At 46.7% G+C, this 17,993-nt stretch overlaps 3 protein-coding genes across 3 annotated transcripts; 2 read left to right on the top strand and 1 right to left on the bottom strand.

Annotated features, from left to right (window-relative positions):
• LOC136551187 (non-specific lipid transfer protein GPI-anchored 11-like) lies at nt 1–1,587 on the top strand. Its single transcript, XM_066542761.1, has 3 exons — nt 1–877; nt 966–998; nt 1,243–1,587. Exons 1-3 carry the CDS (start codon nt 502–504, stop codon nt 1,440–1,442), a joined length of 609 nt encoding a protein of 202 aa, XP_066398858.1. The 5' UTR covers nt 1–501; the 3' UTR covers nt 1,443–1,587.
• A 161-nt stretch (nt 1,588–1,748) lies between these two features.
• LOC136551139 (probable protein phosphatase 2C BIPP2C1) lies at nt 1,749–7,469 on the bottom strand. Its single transcript, XM_066542727.1, has 9 exons — nt 7,083–7,469; nt 6,069–6,916; nt 5,263–5,324; nt 4,979–5,048; nt 4,657–4,744; nt 2,699–2,868; nt 2,436–2,579; nt 2,217–2,345; nt 1,749–2,083 (listed from the first exon to the last, which is right to left on the bottom strand). The coding sequence occupies exons 1-9, from the start codon at nt 7,189–7,191 to the stop codon at nt 1,916–1,918; spliced, it is 1,788 nt and encodes a 595-aa protein (XP_066398824.1). The 5' UTR covers nt 7,192–7,469; the 3' UTR covers nt 1,749–1,915.
• A 6,770-nt stretch (nt 7,470–14,239) lies between these two features.
• LOC136551202 (NADH dehydrogenase [ubiquinone] 1 alpha subcomplex subunit 13-B-like) lies at nt 14,240–17,570 on the top strand. Its single transcript, XM_066542782.1, has 3 exons — nt 14,240–14,589; nt 16,949–17,020; nt 17,110–17,570. The coding sequence occupies exons 1-3, from the start codon at nt 14,375–14,377 to the stop codon at nt 17,252–17,254; spliced, it is 432 nt and encodes a 143-aa protein (XP_066398879.1). The 5' UTR covers nt 14,240–14,374; the 3' UTR covers nt 17,255–17,570.
• The last annotated feature ends 423 nt before the right edge of the window (nt 17,571–17,993 follow it).

Raw genomic sequence — 17,993 nt, forward strand, 5'->3', positions numbered from 1 at the left:
GCACACCTCATCATTCCAGGCGCACCGCCGCAGCCGCCCCCCTCCACTTTGTGTAATGGCCAGTTCCATCTATATCTGTAATGTAGCATTGGCATGGGCTGCAGACATCGATCACAGCAGCCACTAGCTAGATCCTGCGTCCAGAACGCCGTGCGCATGCAAGCGAGCGCCAAGTGGTGTGCCACTACCAGTACCCCACTGCCCCCCATCTATTGTTATCTGTCAGCGAGACACCAACCGAACGCCCCACTAGAGTCGTGTGCTGTGCTGACTGCCGAGAGGCGGTGGCCGTGGCAGTCCATGTCCATCTCCACATAAACGCGCGCTAGCTCCCGTCGACCCCTTCATCATTCTCGCGCGGTCTCGCCACATTCCGCGAACCGGGCCAGCAAAACCCCGCCTGCTGCCGGTGCATATACAAGTTAAGTAGCAGCACGTACAAGGCACCAGTGGTCGCGCCGCTAGCTGCCACTGAACCCGACCAACGCGACAGCACCAGGAATGCCGACGACGGCCATGGCAAAACGGTCGTCGTGCGTGCTGATCCTCGCGCTCGCAGCGCTACTACTAGCCGCCGCCGTGCGCGTCGACGGCGGCGCCACGGCCGCCGCGCCGGCGCCGGCGCCGTCCGCGGACTGCACGGACGCGCTGGTGGGCCTGGCGGGGTGCCTGAGCTACGTGGACGAGGGGAGCACGGTGGCGACGCCCGACCCGACCTGCTGCTCGGGGCTCAAGGACGTGGTGCACAAGGAGGTGGCCTGCCTCTGCCAGGTCTTCCAGAACGGCCAGAACTTGGGCATCTCGCTCAACATGACCAAGGCCCTGCAGCTGCCCGCCGCCTGCAAGGTCAAGACGCCGCCCTTCAGCAAGTGCCACGGTGCGTTCGGTTCCGTCTCTTTCTTGCCTTTGTTATCGTGGAGCAATCATTTGACTGATGGGTGATCTCGTTCTTGTTGCCAATGCAGTTTCTGTTCCTGGTGTGCCCACCGCGTCTCCTGGTACGTTTGTTTGTTTCTTGTGGGCTTTGTGGCCTATGCTCCCGAGCATATAAATAAAACCTACCGAAAATCCCAGTGCTAAGCGACTGCCGACTAGTATTTACCGGAGTAAATTGAGTGTCTCTTTCTGCAACTTAAGAGGAGATTTATTTCATGGGCATCTAAACAGGAGTAGAAAATTTCCAAGAGCTGTGTCGTTGCTTTTCAGAGTTCAGACGAGTGACAAGCTTTCACGTTGTTTCAGTTCCTGCTCCCTCGTCCGGGGCCCCATTCTTCGGGCAGTCGCCGTCGTCGTCAACTCCTTCGGGATCACCGGCAGCGGCAGCAACCGGGAGCCAGACCACCCCAGCGCGTTCTGGCGCTGCCGGCCTCTCGGCATCACCGCGGACCTTCCTCGCTGCAGCAACTGCTGCCGCGACTCTGTTCGTGTACCGACTCTTGTGAGCTGGGCTCACGTCACCTGTCATGTTCCAAGTTCATGCGCTCCACCTTACCTCACCCCAGTCTGACCACAGATAAAAAGGAGCATGTAACAACCCTGTACCGAGATGTATCTTGTGAGCATTTCAGTTTCGTTTTGCACTGCTTCTGAACCTGCATGCATTGTTCATGGATTTCATTGCCTCGCACAATAAATCAATAATGCTACAAGTCACGAATAGGTTACCGCTGCGGCGCTGCCGCTGAGTACATCACAAAGTTCATTGAAGGGCTCGCAACTTGCTGCGGCCGTGCTCAAAGAGATACTCATGCAACCTTATGGTATGTATATGTATTAGTGTACACACGTTTGGCTGAGCGTAGCCCAGTATTGTGCTGTGTGCTCATGACGCACAATATGTTCATGGGCATTTGTCAGCGAGTGCAGCTGTAACAAAAACTTGAGCTGCGCTCAACTTTGAGAGTTTGTTTATAGTTTAAACCTCGGATTTCCGAACAATAGATACAACAACAGTTACATCATCCAGCTTGCCCCCGGAGTAACCCAGGTACCCAGCCGCCAGAGCAGAGTCTGAAAACGGGCTCCTTCCAAACCCACACCGCCCCACTTCCTTTGCTCTAGCAACCAGTAAATCAGCAATTTCCTGCAATTTTAACGTAAAGTGGGCATGGTCAAGAGATAAATCTTTTCTCATCGGTATTTGTGGACTGTGGGAGTAGTTTATTAGGTTCATTTCTGTAACACGATGAGAAGTTCATTTGGCATTCCATACTGACCGTGGGCTTGATATCAGCTTCTAATGATTTGGAGACAATGCCTGCTACTTCTTCCTCATAGACGTTGTCGAAAAGACCATCTGATGCTGTTACAATGACATCACCTTCTTGTAGATCAATGGTGTATTTCTGCAAGTTAAGAAGAATTAAGTAAAAAAAAAAAAAACTCTGATAAAGCTTGCAAGAGGAAATCAATAGCAGCAGATTGTGGTATGGCACCTGTACGATTTTTAAAGGGTCATCACCCTTTTCAATTTGCAATGGGAAATTGAAACCATAAGTCATCGGTTTTGATTTTTTATGGACCTCTCCATTCCTTATCACAAGGAATCCAGAATCTCCAATATTTGATGCATGAAGGACCTGCAATAGCAACGAGCTCATAAGCATAAATATATCTAAGTCTGGGAGGATAATATATATAGAATCAACCATCAGTACATGTGAAAAAAAGGAGGCCAAGTCATAACCAACGAACATACCTGGCCATCAAAGTGAGCAACTAAAACAGTGGAAGAACCAGGGCACCGTGCTTCATCTGCAGCCTTGGCAAGAACATCCTCAGTTCTCATCCCTGCAGCTCCTTGGGTCTCTGTTACAATCTTTTTGCAACCATCCATCAGTTCTCTTGCATAAAGCCCGGCATTGATCCCTGAGATAACAATTCCATCAACATTATAAATGTTTACATTCTGAAATGAAAAAACAAATTTGCTCAGAAATGAACATGGATTTCCTCAGAGGCTCCAACAGCACACATGAACCCTACCGACCAAGTGGTACATTGGAATGTGTCGAGTACGTATCTGAGATAGAGCAGCTGTAGGTGTCTTTACAAAATATTCACAGATGTATGCCAGTGCTTGCGTGCAATTTTTTTTAATTAATGCCACGTCAAATTGCATTCAAGGCTAGGCATCTCAAATTCTTTTAGTTTTAGTTTCCAATGTGACTACAGAATTTCATCTCCTTTTTTCCTTGGAGAACAGGTACATTTGATACACCGGGTCATGGCAGGTTTATCGCAATTATGTTGGTACTATTGCCATGTTTACCTCTCACGAGGGCAATGCTGAGGAAGTTGAAGCCTTAGCGTGCAGAGAGGGCTTAGCCCTAGCGGCTCAGTGGTGTCAGCAAAAAGTGATCCTCGCATCAGATTGCAGCTCCGTGATTGAGCTACTAGCTACACGGCAAGGACTGCGGTCAGTGCCAAAGTTCATTGTAGATGAGACGGTGCAGGAAGGTAGGCGGCTACCGGAGTGGAAAGTTATCCATACGATGAGTGTATAGAGCAGCTCACGAGCTCACACAGCTAACGAAGAGAACAAGGCATTCAGCTGTTTGGCGCTTTAGTTCTCCAGTCTGTGTGGAGCATATTATTGCTCAGGATTGTAACTTTGTTGCTGAGTAATAATAAAAGTCTCTCTCTTCTTCGCAAAAAAAAAAAATTACCTCTCATGATTTTGTCCTATTTGTGTGGCAACTGGTAAGACATTGTTCTCTAGCAAAACCTATTGAGTCACTGACCTAATCCACATTCGGCTTTAGCTACCTGCAGATAGGATGGCTACTTCGTGGTTAACTATCAACCAAATAACAAATTCAACAGCCAACTGCTATAGATTTGTCAATTTGGCATCTTAGAATACTACAGTAGACGTGTCACTTTTTTCTGGTGTTCCTGGTAGGAATAGGAACAGAAAGGATGTAACTATCGTCGTTCAGGCTTATAGTCAGTACCTCGTCCTTAGCAGCTTTGATCATGTCGGCAGAGCTTTGGGGTCATCGCTCTTGATATTTTCACCAAGAATGGATGGAGATCTAATCATCTAATAATAGACTTTGCTCATGATTATTTCCTTTTGTTTGTGCCCTCTTTTTCCTTTTTGTGGTCAGTAGTTGAGCTGAAAATTTTGTATGAATTTGGCTGTGTGCGGTGGCAGAGGACGGAACTTTTCATTTTCTGAAAAAACAAACAGCTTTGATCATGCCATCCCACACAAAAATGAACTTCCAGTCCACGCTTGAATTTTGAACATTTCATCCATGCTCCAGTGTTTGCAACCAAGCAAGTCTATTGCAAGCGCATTGTCCTGCACTTATTGCGTGATGTTTGAGTTTCCCAAATCTTAAATTCTAATTTTCAAGCAAATACTCTGCGTACTATTAGGAGCGATTCCAAAAGGTCTTATAGTTGTAACATGCAAATAGGCTATATCAATGTATCATACTCGGACATGGAATATATTTGCGTGATTGTAAAGCATCTGAGAATGGTAATGAATGTCAGCAAAGAAGCATTTCTCAAAAGCAAGTACAGTAAAACTTAAGAAACAAGATATGGAGTGTAAATTAACATGCTATGGATGGACTGCTAGCTGCAGTTCACAGCATCCACAAGATTAGAACACAGAGCTGCAGTGGAGAAGATATTGTTTACCTTCAAAGGACCACTGACCAACTCCATCTGCTACACCAAACCAGCCATCACAAGCTATAAAATATGCATCTTCACCACCTGTCAGTACCTGGAAAAAAATAACAGGTACGGATGTAAAAAATATTCGAGACAAATATTCAAGTAGAAATAAGTGAGCAAGGAGCGAGAGAAAGCCATATATAGTTTCCAGTTAATGTTTAGAAACAGTGACTGCAATATCAGAATGGCAACCTAATATCTTTTGTTGTTCGGAATAAATAACAAAGCATATGTAAATTGGATCCAAAAATCATCCCCATTAATTTAGCCCTTGGTACGGTACCTTCGAAGGATGTGGTAACATTGATGCACCTGAAGCCAGCACAAGTGTTGATTCGGACACTGAAGTCATCCTGTGATGAATTCAACATTAAAATGATATATTTAGATCTTAAAAATCTACCAGGAAAAGTGTCAAAATGATGAGCCCATAAAAATCTTAACAGAAAGTACAGTACACATAGGCCTTAATTGAATATGTCACTAGAAATGTCCCCAAACAGATCAAAGCTGTAAGTGGACAGCTTATGTTGTTAGAGTACTTAACGAAATAAAGCAAAGTAATACCTATCAGAGCTCTTCACTCCTGCCATGTTGTTTTCTATGGCCACCTTGCAGATTGCTTGATCCTGCAAGGGGAAAAACAGACATACACATCATCCAGTAACCCTCAGAAATTCACACCATATCCAACAAGTATATTAATATAACAGCACAAGCCATGTTTAAGAAGCACCTAAAGTTTTTCAGAAAGGTAGCCTGATTTGAAATAAGCACGTGCCACCAAAATTTGTACATATAAAGATGATTGGAATTGGTGCATCCAAGTTACTCGGATGTCACTTCTGTTAGTTGAACATAGTTTCCTTCACTATAAGTGTGGTCCCAGCTCTCAAGAAACTAAGAAAGTGAGTATAAAAGTGGTCCCTTTCTAGGATATACACAGGCATATAAAAAAAGGGATAAGTCAGTTATTGACTAGAAGTGACCCAGAACATCTATAGATGAGCAGAATACTGGATCAAAACAGATCCTCCCAAAAAAATTGCTTCTTGTCACAGAAAATATTCTAGGATGATAACTCATAAAAAGTTTAAAATGCATTAAGGAAAACAATATAACGACAATAAGTTATATCTTGAGAGAAGAATTTTACAAACCCCCCCCCCCCCCCCCCCCCCCCCCCCCCCCGGCGGCGTAGATTGACTCTACAGCTAGTTCTTATGGATTGCAGGTCAGGAGCTTGGGAAAGTTACAATGAACACTTTTGATGAACTACTAACAGAAAGGGAAAGCATCACAAATTGATATGAAATATAGCAACACTGATAAGCAGTACCTAGTTCCTACAGGAGTTGGCACAAAAAACATACCGGTTGAGGGATGTGGGCTCCGTATCCTGCTTCTTGTTCCTCTATACTAGAAACACTAGACTCTGTCTCGACGTCGGTATCAGAATCCTGTGTGGTTGAGCCATCGGAAGCCTCAGAGTCATCCAAACTCGTCTCCATCCTGTCCACTCCTTCCTCAGAAGGCACGGTGGAACCATTCAAGGCCTCATGTTGTCCTGAATTCGTTTCCATCCCCTCCACTCTTTCGCCACACAAGATTCCAGCTATCTCTGTGATGTCCTCGGCATCATCGCCATCAGTAGACAGTGCCAATTCCCCTCCGGCAAGGCCGTTTCTACCATCCACATCATCATTCGGCTCAATTCCAAATCCAGAGCCTCCATCCTCATTCGGGGACCTCACAGTAGTAGGGGTCCCTGTTGGTACTTCATGGACCTCAGGTTCACATCCTTGGGCACCACTCGCCTCTGGCAGAGACCCCTCCACGAGGGAGTAGTAGCCACCAATCGACCCAGTGGCATCTAAGCTTGAAGTGGCACCTGACTGGGACACCTCAACCAGTGAAATCCCATTGGTCTCACCAGCTTCATCAGAGCCCAATCCCGTACTATCCATCGTCCGGTCATGGCGTCCCTCCACTGGAGCTCCTAATCTCACGTCCAAAACACCTGGTTCCACCGATTCGAGCTCCGCAGCATTCTCTAAGCACACATCCTCCACGCCTCCAGCGTCACCGCCGGCAAGGCCTCCCGATGTATCGCAAGCCACAGCCTGCATATCGGGACCGACCGAACTTGACCCCGTCAACTCCGCCGAAACCACGGTTGTGTTCCCGAAATACGGAAGTCCAGTCGCCTCGTCTACACCGCCTGCATCCAGAGCAGAGCAAACCAAATCGAATAAAAAACCGGAGAGGGAAACAGAAATTAGCAGCGGCAGTCAGCGAGCGTACAAACAACCGAGCAACCATCAACCGCCACGGCAAGGGGGGTGCCGGGGTGGGTGTTCCATTTACCGACCACGAGGAGGCCTTACCAGTGTCGGGGGAGCACTCTGCGGCACGGCGCGCGACGGCGGAGACGCGTGGTGGAGAGGAACCGGGTCGGAAGTTGAGGACGGCGGCGGTGGCAGGGACCTCATCCATGGCTAGCTGCGGCAAGCAAGGCAACCACGACGGCGCGGAAGGCTGGCTCGAGAGCCCGGGCGGGCGGCCGAATCGAAGGCTTGGGTTTGGGGGAAGCAGCAGCAGGCTAGGGGAAATGCCGGCGAGACTGATGGGGAAGGGGAAATGGTGATGGAAAGATGCAGCTTGTGTCTGAGGTTTTGAGGCGGCGGGCGGGCTGGTTTGTGCGCTGCGGCCGCTCGCTTTGCTCGGACGGCGTCGTATATTCTATGGAGCGAGGTGGGGTGGGGTTTTCCGGCCATTTCCTCAAGATTTTAATTTCCTCCTGTTGCTTTCTTAGGACAAGGGGGCCTCCCTGTATTTGGCGCGGTTCTGCCGGCCGGAATAACTGAGTCACCTGTGTGCTGTGGCCCCATGGGTTGCTTACAGATGGTTTTGCTTTGCTGTCTATAATTTCTATTTGCTGAAATGTTAAAGCAGGTGAGGTGGTTTATTTTGAGTTTGGTAGACTCGTTGACAGTGGTTATGTACATGTTGTAGAATTGGTGTGTGGGTATGTGTTTATATTTATAATAGAATAACATGAATTTTGCTTGATCAAGAAAAAAACTAGAAATTTTTAACATAACGAGGAATAATTCTGAATAAATGACATGTCTAGACGTAGACAATTAATATTTGTATTCCTTCTAGAGTTTCATATGTGACACTTTGTAGCTGTCATAAAAAAACATTCAATACTAACCATGATTTGGTATGGAGTATCGTCAGAAGCGATGAATACTCCGAGCCATAAATGAACAGTCAAAATGAAGAGAAGTAGATTTAGTGTTTGTTTAGTTCCCAAAAATTGCTACAGTAGCTATCATATCGAATCTTGCGATACGTGCATGAAGCATTAAATGTAGACGAAAAAAATTAATTGCACAGTTTGGTTGGAAATTGCGAGATGAACGTTTTAAACCTAATTAGTCCATGATTGAACAATAATTGCCAAATAAAAATGAAAGTGCTACAGTAGCCAAATTCTCAAAATTCACGAACTAAACACAGTCTTAGGAAAACAAAAGTAAACACGTCTGAGTCAAACGGTCAACCTTTCATTGAGGCTAACAATTCAAGCTACTTTCTTTAACCCGTGCTTCTAGTTGGTGTTTGCATCGTGGAAGTAAAAATTGCTTCTAGATGAGTTTCACGTTATCACGACAGATATCTGGCCGATATGTTGCATGGACCGTTTAACGATCACCTAAGCACGACTACCTATCCACCTAATCGCCTATCCAAGTGCCGAAAACTTCAAAATGCACCAGAGCACCGGTCATATGACCATGCGTACTGCTTGCGTACAGAAGTACTCCCTCCATCACTAAGAGTATGTCATTTTCGTTTCCCGATAAACAACTTTAACTAAATATATATTAAAAATATTAATATTTATGATACATAATTAGTATCATTGGATAGATATTTAAATTTAGTTTTTTTAATAATTTTATTTTAATATAGAAATATTATACGTATTTTCTATAAATTAAGTCAAAGTTATCGATACGTAAACCATGACGACTAACATCTAGAACTGAGGAGGGAGTACACGCGCTACACGCTAGTCCGTTGACTACTCCCGATTTGGCTTCGTCTGGATAATTTTGTGGATATACTGAGCATGGCAAGGTCGGAGCGCCACGTGGGACCACGCTCAGCTTCGCGCGGTCAATCAATCGTGCACGCCGTCGTGTTCCCGCCGCGTTCCTTACGTGTCGCCGGCAGGCGGCATCCCAGCGCAGCGCATGGTGGCAATGGCATACACCCCGGCGAGCCCAGCTGACAGGATCGCCGACCGCACCGCGTAGCTTGGTGAGGGCAGCCCGCGACCCACCCAACACCAGCAGGACGCCGACGCGGAGCGCCGATCGCATCGCCAGGGATGCGTGCGGGTGCGATTAGGATTAGCATCGGATAAGGCCCAACTTATTGGGGCCAGGGAGGCAAAATATTTCGCATTGAATCATGCAAACGCGCCAATCGATTGGGGTTCCAAATAACTTGTGGAGCACTAGTACTATACTACACCATTGCAGAAGTACAGGCGCACTGTTCCCTGCTTGATGGATAACAAGTTGCTGCTTGAGGGATATAAGTCGCTCCAAGCAATCATTCATCCCGATTCTTCATAAATATTCAACGCTTGGCGATTTTTGCCAGCTCAGCTGGATCATCATCCCTCGGCTGGTGCTCAATTTGATCATTTCATACTACAATTTAGGTCTTGTTTAGTTTTTCCCCCTAAAGTTTAGTCAATGTCACATCGGATATTTAGACACATGCATGGAGTATTAAATATAGACTAAAAATAACTAATTACATAAATTGCGACTAATTTGCGAGACGAATTTTTTAAGCCTAATTAGTCCATGATTCGACAATGTTGTGCCACAGTAAAGCTACGGTAACATATGCTAGTGATGGCTTAATTAGGCTTAATAAATTCGTCTCGCGGATTACCGAGGACTTCTGTAATTTGTTTTATTATTACTATCCGAATACCCGGATATGACACCCCTAAAGTTTAGCCCCTGAATTTAAGGAAATTAATTGTGTGAGCGATGGGCGCACCCCAGCGCCTGTGCGCCCCTCCACTCAGTGCTGGACACGTGGCACTGAAAACAATCAAACATCGAGCAGCTTGACTTGGTTATAAAAAATCTCCACGTATGTCTCAGCACTGGTAGCGGTAAGTTGCTCTGGCTCTGATCCTAAAAATTCTAGGAGCGTTTGATCCCTTCCTCTGCCACATGTCCAGCATCGAGTGGAGGGGCGCACAGACGGTGGGGTGCGCCCAGCGCTCACACAATTTATTTCCGGATTTAAACACCACCTTAATTCGTAACTTTAGTGTTTTTGTGAGCTGTGGTCACTGGCCAATTTAAGCGTAGCTTTGTCTAAATTGATTTTAATTTTAATCACAATGAGAGGAGAAACATCGATTCGGTTATGTGTCGGTGGTGCCACTGATTTTGATACAGATGAAGTGATGAACACATATCCCCGGTAGGTCGCGTGTAGATTTCGTCTGGACGAGCGCAAGAGGACGAGGATTCATTTTGGAAATTCGTTTTTCTGGAGGGTAGGGTGCGTGTCAATTCGGACCTCATCCTGTCAAGATCGGCAAGATTGAACTTCCTAGCTAGGCGTCGGTGACGCGGTGAGGTTAAAAAAAACGTCCTTCCAAACAACCCCAACCGTGCTGCGTCAGCGTGTCTACCGTGCAAACCCTTGTGTTTTCGCAGCTCTGGAACAGTTTCCCTTTCGCACCGTACAGAACGGCTGGACACAGGCAGGCCACAATGAAGGGGCCTGATGAATGCCTGATGCTGCGCAGCCGAGCAGTACGCATCACGCTCATGATAGGATCATTATACAGGCACAGGGCTACCACCAGTGCCTCGAATCAACTCCATGGACCTGATTAGGCCGGCGCTAGCTAGACGGATAACGCCAAAGATTCGATGGCAGGGCCGCTGCCTGGGCAGCGTGTGGTACAGCCGTACAGGAATGCGGCGGCCGGCGGATGAGGGGATACTTCCCGGATAGGATGCCCGGACCTGTTTCCGCTGTTCGCGACGTTGCAACTTGGACGAGACCAGCTCCAGCCTCCCATCCTACGTCCCCGCCGCTTTTTTTTTTTTTTTTTTTTTTTTTTTTTTTTTTTTTTTTTTTGCTTCGGCGGACAGTAGCGTATCCTGCGGGCGAACGAAGCATATGCATGCTTGCCAGGTGCCGCCAGCTGATTTTTCTTCCACCCACGAGGCCACGACCCAGTGCAAAAGTGATGATGGCCGTTGCCGTTGGCCAGTAGGATTGCAGATCGCTTGCTCGCTGCAACTTGCAGGAATTTCCTCTCATGGGAGATCAGATCGAGAGATCCCCATGTGGATGTGGTGGCATCGTTGTCCAGCCAAGAGTTTTTATTGTTTCTTTGCTTGACTGACTCGGTTCCGGGACTGGAGTTGTCTATGCGCCGCTGCTTTTTTATTTTCTTCTTTTATCGTGGCCGAGTGCCTTCTTTTGTGGAAATTCTTGGCGCAGGAACGTGCGCACCGCTGCTTTATCCGTGATCGCCACTTGCAGGAACATCTGACTGAGGTGCTATATGACAACAGGGGATGTTTTTTTTTTGTCTTCTTAACATGGTTATCCGATAAGGCTCAGGGCCTGTTTGATAACAAGACTAAAGTTTTGATAAAGAGAAGCCAAAATGGACTAATACTCGATTAGTGTATATGTATCCAAACATCACAGAACTAAACTTTAATCATCTAATTTTTAGTCATCTATCAACTAATTTTAATAACCAGCGTGTTCTCTGGTTAGTTTCTGGGTTGGTTTGGGCTAGCTGGTGCTGGTTTGTTATGAGAGAAAACACTGTTGACTGGTTGAATTAGTCTGGCTGAACAAGCGAACAGGTTGAACAACTACTGAACTAATAACTAGTCCTGATCCAAACAGTTTCTCAGCATGCTAAAGTAGTAGTTTTTGTTGATCAGAAACAGTTTCTCAGCATGCTAAAGACCTAAAGTAGGAGTGTTTGTTGATCCGTGTACTCACAGACAAGTTACAGAGTTGAGAAAAAGAAAAGATCTCTTAACTGAAGTCGGTGAGACAATTTCTCTCTGTTTGACTGTTTCCACCCAATTGAAGTGACATCGCGCTAGTACTGGATTGTCAAGATTGGGTAAAGACACAGGATTCCAGCTGCTCTGTCTTTAGAAATTGGGACACTGTCTTGTGTTACTATATTTTGTCCGATTCTTTACTCCATGCTTGAGTGAGAGTTTTGTCTTTTTCTTTTTTTTTTAATTAATTCCTAACCAGTAACCACCAAGGACAGTCATCAAACTCAGAATGCAGTGCAAGCATCGAGTCAGAATGCAGTGCAAGTATCTAATCGATGGCTAGCCCACCAAAAGCAGGCGCAGCAGGGTGCTCCTCATGAAGCCATGCCGTGAGCACCGGCAAAAGTCATGTGTGTCAGTGTGTGTGGCACATGCTGTCAGTGTCGCTCTCGGCTCAAGATCCGAGCTCTCATTGCTGTTTCTTGCGTGCCATCGTGCAGGGATTTAAGAGGACTTGGATTTTCAAAATATTATTTACAGCTTACCTTTCAGAGATTCGATGCCAATGTTCCTCCTGCTTGTTCGATCTCGGTCGGTGCTCACATGCCCATCTGCTCAAAGAATCTGACGGCTGACGCTTGCCCTCTGTACACGATTTGCAGTTACAGCAGGTAGGGCGTGCGCTTATCTTGGCAGGTTTCCTGTGGCCCTCCACCTGGCTTCGGTTGCAGCTGCCGCCGACTGCTGTCTCCACGAGACCACGACCACGCGAGAAGAGATGCTGAGTAGGCCGGCGTGTGGTTCTTGGTTGCACTTGCACGCTTGCAACGAGGAGCTGGTGCCCCGGCACGCGAGCGTCAGCACCGCCGAGATCGCGGCCGTGTGCCGCGCGTCAGGGCGAGGCACGCGGACGTGTAGCGGGCAGTGCTGAACAACCTGTCCGCGGCACGGCAGATTTCTCGTCGTCTTAGTTACCTACCGCGAGCACCGACCGGGGCGGAGGATCGCCGGGTCCGTGTTCCAGTAGCCCACCATCCCGGCGGGTCGCGCGAGCGCCTCCGTCTCGGCTCGCCCACGGCACGCGCACGCGCGCTCGGGTCACGCGACGCAGCACGCGGTGCTTCCAAGCAGAGTGCACGCTCCGGTTTCAGTTTCAGGACGGGTAAGGTGTAGTGTAAGGACATGGCGGCGGCGCGGTCCGGCCCTCACCGACAGCCGTCGCGGCTGCCGCAGGCGCATCTCTCGGTCGCACGTCACCAACGATCCGGACCGGTAGCACGGTCGTCGTCTGGTTCAGCCGTCCAGGCGTTCAGCATTTTGTGAAAATAATCATACAAGCGCCGTGTCCTAGTCGACGAGCCATCGCGCGAAGGTCATGCTCAGTTCGTTTGGGAACGAAGCTCGCGCTGCGACGCCCGACCTAGCACAAACACGCAACGTGCCAACTCAATGGCCGGCCCAATGATAGATGCACGAAAATGAACGTGGAGCTGTTGCAGATTTTAATAGTATGTACGCTTATACGAATTTAATAAAGTTTTCTGGAGGCCAATTTTAATAACACTTGCTGGCTCAAAAATTAATAGGGACAGAGAGAGAAAGGACTTTTTTATGAACTCAAACTTTATTAACTAATATGGGATTTTTTTTTAGTAACTCAAAATTTTATAGGGACAGAATATAAGAGAAAGATTTTTTTTTTTGAGGGGAATAGAAGAGAAAGAAATGAGAGAGGACGCCGATGATTGGATCCTAGAGTCCACTAAGCACATGAGCCCATTCACGATCAACTTCTACTGGGCCTAAAAATTAGGCCCAACTCCACTCCTTGTTTCACCTAAAAAAATCCACACTTGTAAAATAGACCCTGGAGACCTCTGAATTGACGAGTCACTCTCTCACCGAGGTAGAGGATTCGTGATTTGAGGCTTTTACGTGTTTGCATTAAAAAGTTTAGCAAAAAGTCTACTCCACCCCCCCACTATGGGGATGGTCTACATAACCCTTTAACTATGAAACGGTCTGATTTGCTCTCTAAACTTTTCAAAACCGTCTATATTACCCTAGGCGAAAGTAAGGGAAAAAAGACAAAACCCCGCCGATGTAGCAAACCTGACGTACTGTAGCAAAACCCTGTTACGGTAGCAAAACCGCCGCTGAAAACCGCCTGGGGTAAAATAGACGGTTTTGGAAAGTTCGGGGGGTAAATCAGACCGTTTCATAGTTGAGGGGTTATGTAGATCACCTCCATAGTTGGGGGGTGGAGTAGACTTTTTCCAAAAAAATTATAATTACACACGAGTTATTAAAAAAATAAATAGAACACCAACGGATTTTTTTTGAAGAGCAAAAAAAAAAAAGTTTAGGATAATAATACTCATATACGGTTATTTTTTAATAACTTATGTATAATTACAAACTTTTCAAATAACATACATGTAAAAGCCAAAAGTGACCCCAATTCACAACGCAATCGTCGTCTCCCACCCTCCACTAACCCTAGCGACAGCAGCGCTCGTTTGATCACCGCGGGGACCTCTTAGATCTGCAAGGGGGCGGTCCGGCGTCCGGATCGAGGAGCGAAGATGACGGAGTCCCTGGTGCGGAACAAGCCGGGGATGGCCAGCATCAAGGAGATGCCGGTGGTGCAGGACGGGCCGCCGCCGGGCGGTTTCGCGCCCGTGCGCTACGCGCGCCGGATCCCCACCTCGGGGCCCAGCGCCACCGCCATCTTCCTCACCACCTTCGGCGCCTTCGCGTATGGCATGTACCAGGTCGGCCAGGGGAACAAGGTCCGCCGGTAAGTGCGCACCCAGTCAGCTCATTCAGTTGCCTGTCTATTACGTTGTGCATCTCATTTATGGCAGAGGCAGATTGCTTCAAATTGGTGGTAGTATGTTATAAGCTCGGAAATGGGTTAACGATGATCTGTACGCAAATGCACGTATCACGTCCCAATTGATATGTTATAGAGTTAGTCTGTAAGTTATGTAACATTAACCCATACAAAGTAGGAATAGTTGCCTAATTTCAATGGAACCAGATCCTTTAGGGCTTGTTCTGATGCCCATGTATCAACCTCAGTCCATGTGTATTGAGGTGGGTTGATGTGGAATTTAGTTTTAATTCCACACCAACCCGCTCCAATACACATGGATTGAGGTTGATATGGACATCTAAACAAGGCCTTAATTTAACTGTCTGCCTACTAGCTAAGAGATGGGACATCTTATGCATATTTAACAGAAGAAAAATGGTTGGCGATGCTGCCTATCTTAGGTGATGAATCACAGAGCCAGAGATACGCAATGGACTTCTATATTTGCAACTATGTTTTAGTTGGTTACTCAACTGTATCGGGACTGTCTTGGATATTATCTACTCTTGTGCTAAAATCATTTTTATGGCAGTAGAGGTGAATTGCGGAATTAGAATGATGGTTTCAGTATTGATAATTGACATATTGAAGCCCTATTGTATCTTTGAAACTCTGGGATCAGTTTTATCCTTAAAGTTGAAAATTGTGACACCTTCTATGTTAGATCCCTGGTCTAAAATTATTCTGACCCTAAGACATAGTGGTTTATGGCCTGTACCATTGCCATCAGTGCTGAGTTGATCAAAAGTACGAAAGTATCCTAATTTGAATATGTGAGGTTCCAAAGTTTAGGGATGGAAAACTAAGATATGCTAGGCTTTAAGGTTGAAATGTGGAGCTTCCTTCTGATTAGTATTGTATAATTACAAACTTAGAATGTTTTCATAGTTGCCATCAGTGTCCCTTCAGGCAAGCCGTGCCATGCAGTCATCGTTAGCTCTTGGCAGTAGCGGTGCCTCCACCTCTGTTGCATTCCCCGCCATAACACGTCGCCTGTAGCAGGCATTGTGTTCTAGTAACAGGTAGGACGACCAGGGGATTTTTTGTTATTTTTTTTTTTTTTGTGTGTGTGTGTGTGTGTGGGGGGGGGGGGGGGGGGGGGGGTGAAGGGTGGTGTTCAGCACCAGGGCATAGAGCCAGCAACCTTCACAGTACAGTCAGTGGCGGGCAAAGGCTGATGCCATATGATGGTGTGACCCGAACATCACAGTGTCACACACACCTAGGAGCAGTGGAGATAAAGAGTTGGATGCTCACGCTCACCACACGCAGGAGAGTTTCACACCTAACAGCCGTGGAGACAGAGAGTTGGATGCTCCTCGAGCTCACCTCACACCGTCTCCTCCCTGTCCTGAATCTTTTCTTCCCCAATAAGATAAGAGTGCATCAGGAAAGCATCTGTTATGTCCCTCCTCTTCATTCATCCATTACCATTTTTCTCTGCCTAGAACACTTAAACACAAGAGCCACAACCATTATTCTGTTGGTGCAAAATTAATCTAGTGAGAAGGTGCATGATGAGCCATGCAGAAAACTGCAAGCTGGCTTGTATGTGTGTGTTGCATCACTGCATCTATTGATAAGGTCATAAAATTGAAAACAGAGGAATATGGGTTGGATTATGTCACAATATATCTCTGTTTCAAGAGGAGAGAGGTACTGATCTGAGCCAGCGAACCAACGCCATGTCGGATCACTTTAGCTAAGCCAAGGAAAACCACTGATATGAGCAGAGGGGCTTATGAATTATGATGAACGGTTTGAAGATGTGAGAGACTGGTTTGAACCCAGAGAAGAGTCGAGGGACCAAAGTTGGATGTTATCCTTTGTTTAATGGATATACTTATGGAACAATGAGGTGCCAGTGCTACCAGCCTATCTCCTCTTGCTTCCTTCTGTTATGTTTTTTTTATGACCTAAGGAATGGACAGACTTAAGAATGGACTTTTTTTTTTTCTATGTATTAATATTAACTGTTGAGCTACCAAACTGATTCTTTTACAAAGACTTATATATGCTATGGCCAGATACTAATTGTGCTGCTATCCAAGTTTCGCCTGGAATGCTTATCTTCTTGTCATGCCTTATTGCTTTACAGTGTTTACTAGTACTTGTGCAATTTTTTGCATCTGTTATGTGTTTGTGTTTTAGCGTCACTAGACTTAAGTGCTAATTCTACCTATCATCAGTTCATGTGATTTCCACATGTTATATGGCAAAATAGATATATACCTTTAGCTCATCGGTCTTAGCTTCATGGGGGGTGAAATTATGCATGCAGGGCGCTCAAAGAAGAGAAAATTGCTGCTCGTAGTGCTATACTGCCGATGCTCCAAGCTGAAGAGGATGAAAGGTACTATCCAATACTGTCTGCCATTATTGTCGGTGTTATATTTTCTCTGGCATTCACATAACACTTAAAGGTCCATGGCGCTCATGTAGATTTGTCAAAGAGTGGAAGAAGTATCTTGAAGAGGAAGCGAGGATCATGAAAGATGTTCCAGGGTGGAAGGTTGGTGAGAGCGTGTACAACTCTGGAAAATGGATGCCTCCGGCTACTGGTGAGCTCCGCCCTGAGGTTTGGTAAGGGCCTGTTGTAGGCATTGAGAATACCATCATCATGTCATGAGGGCATGAATAAGGCTTTCAGACCTGGGCATCCTTCATTTTTCACTAAGGAACAGTTGCTTAAACACATGTATTTGTTGTGCTCTTATGAAATCTGGCTGGTTAATAATTGGACATATGAAGCCGACGTTTTCTCTCTTCTATGCTCGTACATTGATGTAACGTGTCCTTGTCTGATACTGCTTCCCAGCATCTGGTGTTTCTTCCTGTAGTCATTCCGAACATGGATCCTTGTTATTGAAGTGTGGAATATAAAGAAGAAAGAGTTAAATGCACCGTAGATTCATTAACTTGTGATGATGTTTCAGTTGGGTCTATCAATTTTCAAAATGGCTTTTTGGATCCATAAACTTTTATACCGTATCACTTAGACCCACGTCCCTCCACATGGGCTTCTCATGCTGACGTGGTCTCTTGACGTGTCCAAAGCAGCTCTTGCCCGTGGTCAGCGGCTGGCGAGCCACAGGCCGGTGGTCAGCGGCTGCAGGAAGATCCACATGCTCGTGCTCGTCTCCGTGCTCCCCGACGGCGCAGCGGTGGCCGTGAAGCGCCTCTTCGGCGACGTGGGCGTCGGCAACCGCGAGTTCCGTACCGAGCTGGAGGTTCCCGTCGACGAGGGTGAAGTTGCCGGCGAGGCCGCGCAAGGTTGTCTTGCGCACCACCTTGAGGAGCGTCGCTCCAGTTGCCGACACGTTGAG

Source organism: Miscanthus floridulus, chromosome 1, assembly GCF_019320115.1.
Source record: "Miscanthus floridulus cultivar M001 chromosome 1, ASM1932011v1, whole genome shotgun sequence".
In the NCBI taxonomy this organism is placed as follows: Eukaryota; Viridiplantae; Streptophyta; class Magnoliopsida; order Poales; family Poaceae; genus Miscanthus; species Miscanthus floridulus.